Source organism: Scomber japonicus, chromosome 12 (assembly GCF_027409825.1).
Source record: "Scomber japonicus isolate fScoJap1 chromosome 12, fScoJap1.pri, whole genome shotgun sequence".
In the NCBI taxonomy this organism is placed as follows: domain Eukaryota; kingdom Metazoa; phylum Chordata; class Actinopteri; order Scombriformes; family Scombridae; genus Scomber; species Scomber japonicus.
In genome coordinates this window covers 6,891,901-6,906,476 of record NC_070589.1, presented here as the reverse complement: position 1 = coordinate 6,906,476, position 14,576 = coordinate 6,891,901, and the positions used below count along the sequence as shown (strand labels likewise).

The window sequence follows — 14,576 nt, the reverse complement described above, 5'->3', positions numbered from 1 at the left end:
ACCTGGTTTGGTCCACAGGTTCTTTGTCTAGCTAAATGTTTGACCATATTTGCTAGGCATGAAAATTAAAGTTGGCTTCTATCAGCTAACTTTGTGCTACATATGTACAGTCATAGGGTCATAGTTTGCACCAGCTTCCACGGTTTATTGAGAAGAGATGTCATCAGTACACAGAACAAAACTCAGCAGCTGGAAAATAAATAATAATTGCATTCAGCCTACATAGCAGTTATAGCCCGAGGTGCACAAAATGAACTCAGCTTGAAATGCTAAAAGCCTCTCAAGTTCATTATCAAGTCAGCCCCAGTTTGAAACTGTTCAGCGTTGATATAACAGATTTTGTACAATGAGTCTGTCTATATTTTTGTGATGACGACGACGATGATGCATCTGATGCAGATATTCGGCCTGTTATCTGCCTTATGTTGCTTTGAAAACCCACACATCAAAATGCTAATTATAAGTACTCTTTTATAAGTGACAAATGCTGCTACTTGGCAATCAAGCTAGCATGATTCACCTCTGTGAGTCATGCTGTGTTGTAACTTCTAACATACGATTTGGTTTTCAAGAGCTCTAGTTGATACATAAGAAAGTATAATACTCTGGCAGTCCTAAAATTTGAACTTGAGAGAATTGAGCCCATTAATTCTCATTATCCTTGTCAATTATTTCTGATTAATGTCTCGCACTGGAAGCCTCTACAGCATTTCAGCAGGCAAAGACCCCCCATGCGAAGCTTTTCACCAAAAATGTACAAATCCCTGGTGTTGGGTGCTTAGCTCTGTTCAAAGGCTTACAGCAGTCAGCATTTTTAGTTTCCATTTTGTACTCAAATCAGTGCATTTATCCCTTTTTATCGAATACATGCTGACAATAATATTCACATAGAAACAAAATACCAAGCAATTTGGCAACTTGAAATGTTACACTTGAATCTGCCTGTGCATGCAATGAAATACCTACTCATTCAATCACTATTAATTCAATTCATCTCAATCCATTCAGCAAATTATGTGAAGGAAATGACATTAAACATTTACCAAGCGATTCACAAATTAATTCTAGAATAGGTACAAATGAATCAAGACAGTTATATGGACATGTTCAGGGTACACAGGACCTTTGTGCATGTGTATCATCTTATGTATTACGTCAGTGTGGTAAATTATAGCCTCAAAATATAGATTGAGGGGTTTTTTTCCACTTGTGTGGCCTGTCATGGGGCTAATGAGACGAGAAAGTCCAATCAGTGTTGTCAAGCTGATTGCAGTCTTCAGTGTTGTCTCGCTAATATCCTCCTGTGTGTCTCTGAACAGTGACTGTCATAAGGCAACTGAGTATCTGTGATGGGCATTGATCTGCCTGTGTGTGTGTGTGTGTGTGTTCATGTATGTTTGCCACTATATGTGAGTGTGTGCTTGTGTGTGTTCATGTGTGCACATTTGTCGCTAGGGGCTAGATGCTGAAATTTTGCTCCAGCAAATGAGGGAATATTCCGAGCTGTCATGTGACTGTGTGATGTCATAGAGAGAGTGAGAAAAACAGAGATACAGAGAGAGAGAGAGAGAGAGAGAGCGAGAGAGAGAGCAAGGTGCAATTTAGCCCCACAGCTGATCTGTGCAGTGCTCAGAGAGAAGCCGAGACGACTAGACACACACACTCACTCTCACTCTCACTCTCACACACACACTCCTTTTGCCTCGCTTGTAAACACACACACATACACTTTGCATACACACATGCACTTCCTACACATCAGCCCGGTCACACAACTCCAAGGCATCACTTTAAAAAAAGAAAGGATGCATTTCTTCCTTTACTTTCCAAGCTCATAACACTTTGGATATTGAGTACATTTTTGCCTCCTGGACAAGAATAAACGACACTTACCGGACACAGAAACAAAGCAGGAGACAGGAGGAAAAAAAACTGAAGACAGAAAGAAAGAAGAACTTGAGGAAATAAAAAAGGAGAGAAAAGGTGAGACCAAGCTGGGAAAAGAGCAAGACAAGGGGACTGACAACCGAGCAACAGAATGTCCTTCCTGTCTGGCTCGCCCTGGCAGCAGCCTGGCATTAGCAGCGGGTACGGACAACCTTCCAGTGGACCTCAACAGCAGCAGCAGCAGCAGCAACAGCATCAACAACAACATCAGAAACCTCCTAATACCCTCTCTGGTGCCAACATCCCTGCGGCCCTGGCCTCCTCTCCAATGTCACCCTCTAGCCCAGCCTCTGCCCGACAAAGTGACCGGCAATGCCAAGGCCAGATGGCAACGGGGGGGAAGGCTGTCACTGCTACCCAAGAGGGGTCCAAAATAATTTTGATGGAGGACGAGGTGAAATTAGGGCGAGGCAGAAATGAGGGGATAATGTCTGGTGTGGCGGCCAAGACGCCAGCGTCACCGAGCATGAAGATGCCAGTGCTGACGATAGAGGATGAGGGGTCAGTCGGAAGGACGAGAGAGGACAGACACAGGGTAGGGGAGGCAGGGGGGGCACTTGGAAGTGCAGGGCAAAGCCCGAGCAGCCCTCTTTCTTCCTACTCCTCCCCTTCCTCTTCGTTACCCTCCCCTTCTATCTCACCTGGGAAATCATTTGTTAATACCTCACTTGACCCTATGCCTTCATCAAACCCTAACTTTGGACAAAATAATACACAACAAAACTACAACCCTTCTATCCCAATGGACAGCAAAGATAGATTTTACATCCAGGGATCTCAAGTGGCTGTCCAGGGCCAGGGCTTGCTTCTTCCTCCAAAACAGGCATCAGGGCTTGGGGAGAGAAACATACTGAACCCCTCCTTCACTGGAAGTATGAGTTCAGGTGTAGGAAAAAAAGAGGGTGCAAAAAACTCTGTTAGTTCCTCCACATCTGAAGGCATACTTGGAAGTCTGAAAGACATTTCAGTTGGAGGTCTTACTGGAAATCAAGCTCTGAACCCCTCTTTAGGAAAGCAAAGTACTGATATGCAACCTCCTGGTTCTGCTCCTCCTGTTGCTGACCATCCAGGGAGTAAAGCTGGTGCCACTACAGGGCCTATGGCATCTACCGCCTCAGCTGACAGGCCTAATATTGCTGTTGGAGTTAGTAGTGTGGGGTTTAGCGGGGTAGAAAGAGAAAACTCAAGCCATATTGAAAAGGGGAGGATGGCGTCATATATTTCACCTAGCAAAGGCTTAACAGAGAGCGAGGGTTCAAGTCATGGCCTCTTAAAGGATTTAAATCATGCGAACGATGAGAGAGTGGGATCATGTGCTACATTAAACCGAGAAATAAAAACTAGCAGCGAGCTGCCACAGCGTGGTGTTGTGAGAAGAGCAATGTCAGACTGTTCGCATCTATCTGTTCCCATGTTGCAAGAAACGTACCCCACTGGTATGGGAGGCCTAGGGGTGATGACACCCAACTTACCCAATTTTGCCCTGATGGGAACAGCATGCCCGTCCAGGGTGCCTTACCCACACACGGCTGTCCGACGCTCGCTCACGGTCACTGACGGCACAGAAGCTGCAGCAGCAATGGCGACAATGATGTCATCCCCATTAATGATGTCACCTGTATTGCCGTCATCCCCACCCCCAAAGAGGCATCATGGGAGCTGCGAGACCAACTTTTTGCTTACTGTTCCACCCCCTGCAGGCACATCTGTTAACAGCACCCAAGCTAGTAACCTGAACACAGCGGGTAAGAGTTTTGTCGTGTGTGTATGTATCCGAGGGGATGGACATGAGCAATCATAAACAGTAGATGGGCACATATACAAGGTACAGATATCACAGCTTGGTTCTAGACTTCTGAATGGCTGCACAGATCTCTTATTTGTTTGGCGACAGGTCTTGTATTGTACCCACTGATGGTTTTTGAAAGTTGGACATTTGGTCAAGCACCTACATGCATTATTAAACATGTGGGCATCATCTTCCCACATAGCTAGCTAGCTATCTAACTACAAATAGACATTTTTCTTCAATTAGTATGAAAACAGCATTAGGTTAACTGTTCCTAGCTACTGCTACCGAAGATTCCATGTAAATTGTGTTGGTGTGTCGGTCATTCACTACTGAGAGCAAAACAAAACAACCCTCTGCCAACAAGAAATTGGCTAAGAAAGAAAACAATATCAATCTAAATGAACATGGTGAAAAATGTTTCAGTCTGATTATCATATTATTCAAGCCACTGAAAAGGAAGCTAGGAAGTAGTCATTAATTAACAAAGTAATCCTGTTTACATTCTTTCATTTAGCATATTCAGACCGTCAATCATGGCAAGCAGCAGGTTTGCAGTGGGAATGGCTTTGACTGATGTGTGCTACTGAAAAAGGGAAGATACAGATCTGCTTGGTTGATGTTGTCCTCAACCACAAATGGAAACTCGTCGGAGCCGGCCAAGCTTACCATTCAGTTTTAAGTTGTATGTCAGTAGCCACTGTGTGTATTTTTGAGGAGGAAGAAAACACCTCAGCTAAGTGATGTATATTTTTCTAACACTGTATGCCTAGAAATGTCACTGCTCCAACAGGTTGGTCCATGAGGTCTGTTACACATTTTATATTGCTCTGCCGTCATCGTCATAAGAGGTTTTATAATATCGTCATAATGCGTCTAAGATGATGAGTACCTGCAGTTCTTTCTTTTGTCCTTTCTGCTTTGCCACTTCAACTAAGAACATGTTGCAACTTGCAATTTATGTCATTACAGCTCACTTGCATTTGGCTAAATATAGGTTGTTGGCAGTGCCTTCTTTTCTAGCATTCAGGTACATCTGAAAAGTGGTCTATTTTAGACTATCAATTGAAGGCTGCCACTTTGGTGGAGAGAACATACGCAGTGCTTACAACATGCTGTGGCAGTGTACGGCTAGTGGAATGGAATATCTTTCATGTGCATTCTTTCTGTCTTCTTAGAAGCCCCTTCCCCTGCTTCTCACCACCATTATCCACCTGTTGATATCTACTGTGTTTCTTCATGGATCATCTGGCATTGGTTCTCCCTGCTCTAAGTTTTACTATCTTTACAATTCTCTCAAAAACAGAGCCTTGCTGCCACAAATAACATCTATTTATAATTATAATCATTCTGAATTTTACCAGTAGCAATATGGTCTTTTAGCCACTGTATAGTAGAAAATGAGTTGGTTGTCATGTCATGCTAATTTAAGATAGTGGTTGATCAAGTTAATGAGCTGAGTTGAAAGGGGGCATATGGCTGTTGCACATGTCAATAAGAGGATTAGTCAGAGTGAGGAAGCAGATAAGTATATGAGGTGCATCTTCCTTTATTTTGAGGTGACAAACAACATCGGAAGCCTTTTAAATTGAATTAAAGTTAATTTGATTGGGGACACAGTTCAGTACAAGAGATAGCAGCTCACGCTGGGTCTAAATAACAATGTTTTGTCAGAGGGTTTTTTTGTACCCAGACTTCTCTAAGTTACTGAGGAACATCTTGTGCTACACAAGCAAGCTTACAAGCCTTAAAGGTGCAGTGTGTAGAATTGAGTGGCGACTTGCACGAAGGACATGGCAGAAATGTAATATAATATTCATACATTTGTTTGAATTAGTTTACAGTCACTAAAAGAATCAGCTTAGAATGAACTCTTTTTTTCTACATAGGGAGCAGGTCCTCTTCCATGGAGCCGCCATGTTGCACCGCCATATTTCTACAGCAGCCCAGAATGGGCAAACCAACATTTTTTTGAGTAGTTTCACAACCACAATAGGTTCTCCCACACACTTTTTGTATTGTTGATTGCAATCTGCAAGCCCACTGCTAGATTCAACTAAATCCTACACCCTACACCTTTAATGTGAGTAGGTCGTTAGCTTTGGTTCTTCAGAATACATATTTCATCAGTATTTCAAATCAGTGGTAACACTTAACTTCAGTATCATCTCTATAGAGGCTTTATATCAACGCTGCCATGCTAACCAACAATAATAGCTTTTGTATCTTCTGTTGATTATTGGACTGGATGCACTGTGCTGTATCAAGAGTGAGAGATAAGTGAAGTTCTGATGATAATATCACACTAACTTTGGTCAAATTGAGGTTTCACAAGTTGATTTTGAGCAAATACAGAGAACAGGCTTCTGAAAACCTGTCTTAATTTCCATTATCTCAAAGGTTAAAAGCTCTGTCTCTCTTTTTACTCATTTCCTCCTTTAATGACATAAATAGGTCTCACAGCATTGCTGTATTTCATTTAATGAATGCATGACGCACAGATATCACTTTCTCATATATTATTTTATTCTTTGAAATGACCATTTGATGAATTCTGGGACAAATTCAAAGGACATTCTCACAGTCTGAGTTTGATGTAACAGAGGAAGAAAGAGGAAAATAGTGAGATGGGAATGAGCTGGCAGAAAATTATGGGAGGGCCTGCACAGGGCATAGAATTTAAAATGAAAGCTAATTTGGGATTATTGGCATCTTTTATATAGCTGCCTATGACATCCTAATACCTCCTATGCATTTCTATTCAGTTTATACTGTATGTTTCTCTCTCTTTATAATGATTTATCCATGCAGCGACGCATTCTGTTTTTTAGACTGCAGTCGACAGGGAAAAGCTGGGACATTGATTAGACATTGACTCTGACTGTACTCATTCAAATATAGAGCAGCTATTTCTAGCATCGTGTGTGTCTGTGTGTGTGTGCAGGCACATGAGTACGTGTGTGTAGGTGAAGAGCTTCTAGTGACGTGAATCTTAAAGATTTTAAAGGCGCACGCCCCCACAGACACAGTGACAGCAGACTGCGTGTCTGTAACTTACAGTAAGGCGTCTCTACATTCACCACAGGAGTAGATCGCACAAACACACACATACACAAACACACACACACACACACACACACACACACACACACACACACACACACACACACACACACACACACGCAAACAAAAGCACACAGCTGTAAGTGGAGCGGTAGGCAGATGTATGAGTTTTGGAGCATCATACAGTGATGTAATGCAGACAGTTCACTGAGCAGATGCTGAGCTAAGTGTGCATCTCTAAATTTGATCTGGTGTTAGATCCATGCATCCCATATTTTTTAAAAGCCCAAAGTTACATTTCTGCAAAAACAAACAAAAAAACCCCCCAAAAAAACCCACCAGAAACATCCATGGGTATTTTTTGTATTAAAAGATCAACAGTGAAAACCTCTTATCTGTTTCATCAGCACTGTGTGGGTGTGGTTTTCTTGACAGCGGTCTGGCGATGTAACCATGCAACTGTCGTCCCATTAATAATACAGTAATGTTGATTCAATTATAGTTTACACTCCGATTGATGCACAGCAGTATGTAGCGTCACCCTTTTTTGAGTTAAGCTCTGCCCACTCCAAGGTGTAGGTGAGAAAAGCTCAAACAAAAACACTTATACAAAAATCTGGCATGTTAAAGAACCAAAACACTTACTGTGGCAGAAAACTGTGTGTTGCTGTGGGATGTTGTTGCAGTAAGAAGCTGGTTGAGTAAAATAGATTCAGAGATAGATTTCAGTGCCTTTAACAGAAAATATAAAGCAGAGTCGGTGTCATTTTTTATGCAGATCTCTGTTTTCCAGTCATGATTTTTTTTTCTTTTACACTGAAAAACATCCCAGAAATTACATCATTTGTGTCTCCTGTTGATTCTGTTCACTGTTGAGTTTTACATCTTTTCCCAACTTGACTACCAGATTTTATTTTTTACTTTTAAAGCATTGACTTGACTTTCCAATATTTAATAAGAAAGCTTTTGTCAGTATTTTATATGTGTTTCATCAAATTGAACTTATCCTCCTTGTTCTATGATCTCATTGTTTGTTTTTATTTGCATTGGTCTCCACTTCTATTCATTTCTTTATTCCTTTCCATGTAGTGTACAGCACGATAGAAATGTAAAGCTACATTATTACTCCTACAATTAGTGTGCTTTCACTATAAGCACAAATAACTATAGTTAATACAATGAGTCAAAAATGAATATCATTATAAATAGGTAAAGGAAGCTTAACACAGTATTTTTCTCACTCTGTTGGAAACTCATTGAGCATAAAATCATTTTGTTCTGTATGACTGTGCAAAGTCATGCAGATTATTACAGTCTCTGTCTAGCTATCTATTGATTGTCCTGTCTGTCTAGTGTGGTAGCTTAATAGCTATCATGCTAGCAAACAGGAGCTATGGTGATCACTACTCAAACTGGGTTTATGTGTGTGTTTGTGTGTGTTGAGCGATGCAGCCTGCAGTCAGAGATCCTTGCGCCAGCTCCATGTCTGTGTATGTTAGTCATGCTCTGATTTACGTCGCAGCCAACTTTCTCTCCCTGTGTGACAACACACACGCACCAACACACACAGCTGGTTGCCAGCAGCTGTGTATTGTAGCGTGGCATTAGATGGATCCTCTGTTCTCAGCCAGCAGTTTCATGTTGGATGAGTCATATTGCCGGTGTTGCAGGGTGGAGTGATACAAGCGACGAAGACGAGCGCGAGCAATAAACCTACAGGTTTGAGTTAAGGCTACAATTATAAACACACAACTGTGATATTAAAGCCCCTGAGAGAACATTTTTGATTATAGCATATTTCAAATTATCGTGTCATATTTCATTAAGACTGTGACTGTGAAAATGGCAAAAATCCAACCCACCCCTATTAAACCGGGTGTTCAGTTTAATGGTGAATGAGCTGCATTTATAAAGTGCTTTTCTAGTCTGCTAACCAATCAAAGTGCTTTAAAACACTAGCCAACATTCACCCATTCATCACATACTCTGATGACAGATGCGGCCATGCAACCTGCTCATCAGCTGTGATATAACACATTTTATCCAAAGTGCTTCACAATGTTCTAATGCTCACTCACCCAATCACACTCACACACATTGATGACACAACCATCCATCAGGAACCATTCAGGGTTCAGTATCTCGCACAAGGTCACTTCAACATGTGGACTGGAGGATCCGGGGGACTGATTAGTGGTTGACCCTGCTCCACCTACTGATCCACAGCAGACCAGTTTAACAAACCTCTTTACAACATTCCACACAGAAACATGTCGGCTTGCAGGAGAGAGGGGAGAGCCTGTAGGAGCTGGTGGGGTGGCAGGGTGGGGGGAGTGGGGTGATCTTTAAAAACGCAAGCTTGGAGGCTGGAACCAATCAGCTCCCTTGAACAACCTCACACACTCACACAGTCCCAATCATTCACTCAGCCAATCAGCCGAGCTCACCTGCAGCCTATCACGCACACTGGTACCACAGCAGCATCACTAGAGAGAGAGAGACAGAGAGATAAATAGAGAGAGAGAGAGGCCCACAACAGATGCACAGAAGGGAATTAAAGCACACATACAAATACATCTAAAATGTTTAAACGACCTCAGAGTCAGAACAGAACAGAATCAAGGCCATTAAAATGCATGAAACACTGAGAGGCTCTGTGAAGCAGCTGCAGCAAGTGATGAGTTGGCATTAACATCAGCTTAATGTTGCAAGGCAGGATTTGACTTCATTACAGCTCGATAAAGCAGGGCAGACAGCAAACAACGCTGAAATAGAACAGGAATGCAGGAGTATAACCAAACTACAAATGACATGCAGGAGCGGACTATACCATTAAGAATGGTACTGTAGGCGACTGCCTGGTGTCCCCCCAACTAAAGTGGGGCCCCCCCCAATGTATGTGTTTGGGGCCCTAAAAGGGCCCCAAACACATACATTGAATTATGTGACTGTGCTATCTCATGATCGGGTTGCTACTTTATTCCTCCTCGCTGTTCTGTATAAAAGGTCAGGACACTGAATAAGGGACAGAGTTGCTCCATCAGTAAGCGGCTACAGGACGCTGTTGCGTTAGCTGTGGTCGAGCGAGGTAGAGAGGGAATGAAGGGAGGGAGTGCTGTCAAAAAATGATCTGTTTCCTTAAATTCTGAGACTGGATATTGTCATCAAGGCAAGAGGCAATAAAGATGAAGAAAAAATAAAAATCCTCTCCATGTCCCCGCAATGGTCTGACGGACCATTTGAGTTTTTATTATGTTAATAACTATTTTCTGAAGCCCATAAGGTGCTACAATAAAATACAATTCATTTTTGAACATGTATACCTCCGGTCCCCACTGTGGTTGTACAGACCGCAGTATGCCTGTAAGATATTCCATTTCATTTAGAAAAGAGTAGCAATGTTTAGTGGGTGAAATATAATCTTGTTCAGCAGGAGAACAACTTGCTGTTCTCTGCTGTTTCCACCTGGTTTTACCTTAAATTCTAGGAAGTAACTGCAAAAGGGTTTCTATGAAAAGGTAGATGTTGAACAGCTTATGATTTGGCTGGGAAAAATCAGAAGATCTTCTTTTGCTTTAATCCCTGAGCCCAGAGCTACTTAAAATATAAGTTAAAATGAGATGCATTATCATTCATTAAACTACCCAGCATTATGTAAGAATTAAAATCTCTACCTAGAACTCAAGTAAAGTCACTCTTCACTTATAAGTCAACATTTTAATACAGTACTTTCACATTTACAATATTTCTACTTTACAGTTTTAACAGTTTCACTTACTTGAACAAAATAAATTCCACATTTACACCATGCATGAACTCAGTAACCTAAAATGCCTACAAATGTCGCAGGAGCACATTCTCTCTCTTAAAGGGACAGTACCTAAATGTCAGGGTGCATGAAATGATTCTTAACTACTGAAATACATTAAATGACATATTGCTTATGCTTAATTTTCGCATTTAAACATTGAGCCCTTTCATATTATAAAAAACAAACAAGCATATACTTTAACCACAGCTTATTAGGCCAGTACATGAGGTTGAATAAGAACAACAGAAACTAATTAATTCCTAAGTTTGGCTCATACACAGAGTTTGCCTGGGGCCCCCCAAATCACTAAATACACCCCTGATGACAGTGATTGTGCACAGAACACACTGTAGCTTTTGCTGTCGCCTGCATGACCACACATGAGTCGTTCATGTGAGAATTCTCCAGAATTAGCCAGTGTCTGACAAAGCTGCTGCGGGCTGAGCTAGTTTGCAGCTACAGTTTAAATTAACCTAACGAAATGTATTTTGTTTGATGGCAGCTGCAGTTTTCGAGCCGCGCCGTCTGCTCGATGGCTGAAAAAGCACAACAACAGCAAATTGGCATGGCTTCAGAGTAGATGGAGCAGTTATCACACAGAAAACGTCAGCGCTGAGGGAAAATGAGGGGGCATGAGGGCTGAGCAGAAGCAGACCTGTCCACTGTCACTGTTATATAAGAGATGTCTTAGTGACAACAATGAGCCCCTGTCTCTTTCTGCCTTCGCCTCTCTCATCACGTACCCCGGCAGGCTGTTTGTCCATAACCCCATCAACCTCTCAACCCTCTCTCTGTCATCCTCTCCTCTTGCATTCTCTTCATTCTCTCTTTCTCTCTCTCATAGTTGAACTCATCCCATGAGTCAATGTTAGCAACATTGGCGCTGTAACCTCAGTTTGACCGAGTGCTTCTTCTGATGAGAATGATATCTCTGGATGGTGTTTTTATAATCCTGGCACACACACGATGAAGAAAAGTGAACACTTAAGGAACACATATTTTCTGACTGTAATTTTAGTTTTTCTAAATGTGGTCAAGAATGGAAATGTCATCGCCAAATATCCAGAAGAACTGACACAAAAAACACCACAAAAACACTGAGTTTCACAGCTGTACAGCTGATTTAAATTTAAATTTAAAGGGACATTCATCACAAATCAAAGTCTGTTTTGAGGTGTTACTGAAGTATTACTGCATAAATTAAAGAAAGTTGTATAAAATGTTTTGTGGCTCTAGAGGGAGCTAGAAGTTTGAAATCTGATAAATTGCCTCAAGTGATGTCACCTGAGTCAATGTTGGTTGTGGCTGAAGAAGACCAGTTTGAAAATGAAAACAATTTGGCGTTGTTGAATTAGAAAGAAGTAAGTTAGTGGACCTCTCTAGCTCCTCATCTCTGCTAGAGGCTAGCGGTTGGGTGCATTGTGGGCATAATGTAGGCACCAGGTTTTCATTATGGAAAAGAATCCATTATGTAAAAAGTTCAATGTCTTTATATTATATCCTACTAAGTATAAGAGAGAGGAGAATAATCAAATTCATCAAAGAGGGGACTAATCAGCCTCGTCATTACATCATTGTTGGATGTGAGCTCAGTGACCGTGGCTTTATATATACAGCATCACTGTGGGCATTTGCATATGAGAATACTGTAACCGGTGTTGGCAGAATCATCAGCTGGTGCTTGTGATGTGATGTGATAGTTTTTGTCTGTGAGGACACATAGGATCAGTGTGCACCGAAGTGTCAGACTGCTTTCTCAGTTATGAGTCACAAACCCTGACTGGAAGGTAGATCATACATGCATACATATTTGCGATTTAGTGTTTGTGACAGGTGTTCTGGTGCATGTCACTTTATATGCTGACATTTATATATGTGGGGAATATAAACATCCAACAGACAAGGTTGTTTTTTTAACTGACCGATAAGTTAGGCTGTCACCCACAATGATGATCTTTTTCCTCACAGTGAAATCTGACAACAAGGACAAGCAGGAGAAGACAGACATCAACAAGACAGAGAAGATGGACACCTCTGACAAGAAGGAGAAAGAGGAGCAGCAGAAGAAGGACCTCAGCCCAGACAAGAACCTGAAGTCTGAGAAGATCCTCAAAGACGAGGAGAAAAACAACAAGGCCAACGAGAAGGCGGAGAAGGTGGACAAGCCCGAGAAGACCGACAAAGATGAGAAGAAGGAAGAGGAGAAGAAGCCGGATGATAAGAAGGACGAGAAGGGTAACGGGAAAGGGAACGGCAAGTCTCCAACAGGAAACGGCGGCAAGTCTCCAACAGGCAACGGCGGCAAGTCTCCAACAGGCAACGGCAGCAAGACCCTGCCAAGCCCTGACAGCAAGAGCAAGGTGGGTCACACGCACACACAAACACATACAAACACACACACATACAAAACCCATAAGAAGTGTCCACACACATTTCCTGCATACAGATTCATACACTCAAGCTGGCAGGGTATCCAGCGGTTACAGAAGCAGGCCTGTCACCCAAAGGTCACAGCTGTGAACTCTGCCGCAGCCGAGTCGTCCAACAACAGCCGGTTAAAGTGTCCTTGAGCAAAACACACACACACCTGTTCACACACAAACACCTCTGTCAGCGCTCTGCTTCTCCTGCTTCTGCCGCTTCTCCACTGTGTGTGTGTGTGTGTGTGTGTGTGCGTGTCTTTGTGTCTTTGTGTCTCTGTCTGTGTTTTATGTGTCTCTCAAGACGATCTGTGCAAATCTTTTCCGTCAAGTTCAGTTTTGATGAACTTTGACGTGCAAATTCACACTGCTGAGGAAAAACAAACTGTGCTGAGGAGACAGATAAGCAGAGTACAAAATGGTGGAGGCTATTACAGCTTATTAGTTTTGTGGCACCTCTGTCAGATGATAAACTCTGCACAAAAAAAAGGTATGAAGTTATAAAACAGGAGACGAATACAAATACACCTCTGAATCGGAACTGAATTACGTTAGCTTTGTGATAGCAGCTGAATGAGTTTGCTAACAGACACTTATCAAGCTAGCCCACTTCTGGGAGCTTTTTTCCCTTTATCATAACCTTTTTTTGAATTAAACAATAAACAATACTCAGAAAGAAACAACAACAGTAAAAAGTAAAGAGCACAGTATATAGGAAATATCCCTCAGAACTATTTTGGCCTACTAGCATTAGCACTAGCTTGTTCCCCACTTACTAGCATGGACCATAGCAACAGAGACATATTCTGAAAGCCACAGCAACCAGAGGAGAAAACAATTGACATGTAATATGCAGTTGAGGACTGAAATGCTAATGAAATATAATAATAACTTTATTTTTATAGCACCTTTATTAAAAACAGAGTTTGCAAAGTGCCTTGTCAGACAAAGCAAAGACATACACAGAGCAGTAACAAGGCCAAGACAATGGAATACAGTAAGGAGATGCTGAAAAAGATAAAAAATTAAACAATTAAATACAATTTCAAAAAAGACAGTAACAATGAACAAAGGAATGCCTGTAACTAGCTAAAAACATTAGATTTCCACATGTCAGATGATTATTTTGGCACTCTATGTCTACCAGAGAGGAAAGGTACTTTATAACAGATGCTTATACTTATTACATTAAAATACAATGCATGAATGACATGACGTCTACAGAATAGATAACACAACTGTATAGCAAACAACACTACATAACAGGCTGCCATGACATTTTTCACAGCTGATATCACGACTACAGTCTGTAAACAGAGGTGAGAAAATTACACACCCGAACACGCAATCATTTTCCATTCAGGCTCTTTTTACAGCTGAATGCAGGGTAGCTATGTTGGGATTTTAACGCTTATTACAAACAGTGCATACCTTTCAATTAAACAGCAACCCTGAAACATCATCCACTTTTGTCTTATTTCAGGTTCAGTTCTTTGATTCAGCAGCTTATAAAAGCTTAGTTCTGGGTTCTTTAACCTTTTGGTCG

At 41.6% G+C, this 14,576-nt stretch overlaps 1 protein-coding gene across 1 annotated transcript in view; it reads left to right on the top strand.

Annotated features, from left to right (window-relative positions):
- Positions 1–14,576, top strand: part of LOC128369027 (microtubule-associated protein 4-like) — a 75,498-nt gene that overhangs the window by 41,470 nt on the left and 19,452 nt on the right. The window contains exon 6 of the mRNA XM_053329977.1: positions 12,579–12,970. Coding sequence (XP_053185952.1) covers positions 12,579–12,970 — 392 coding nt within the window. The remainder of the gene's footprint in view (positions 1–12,578; positions 12,971–14,576) is intronic.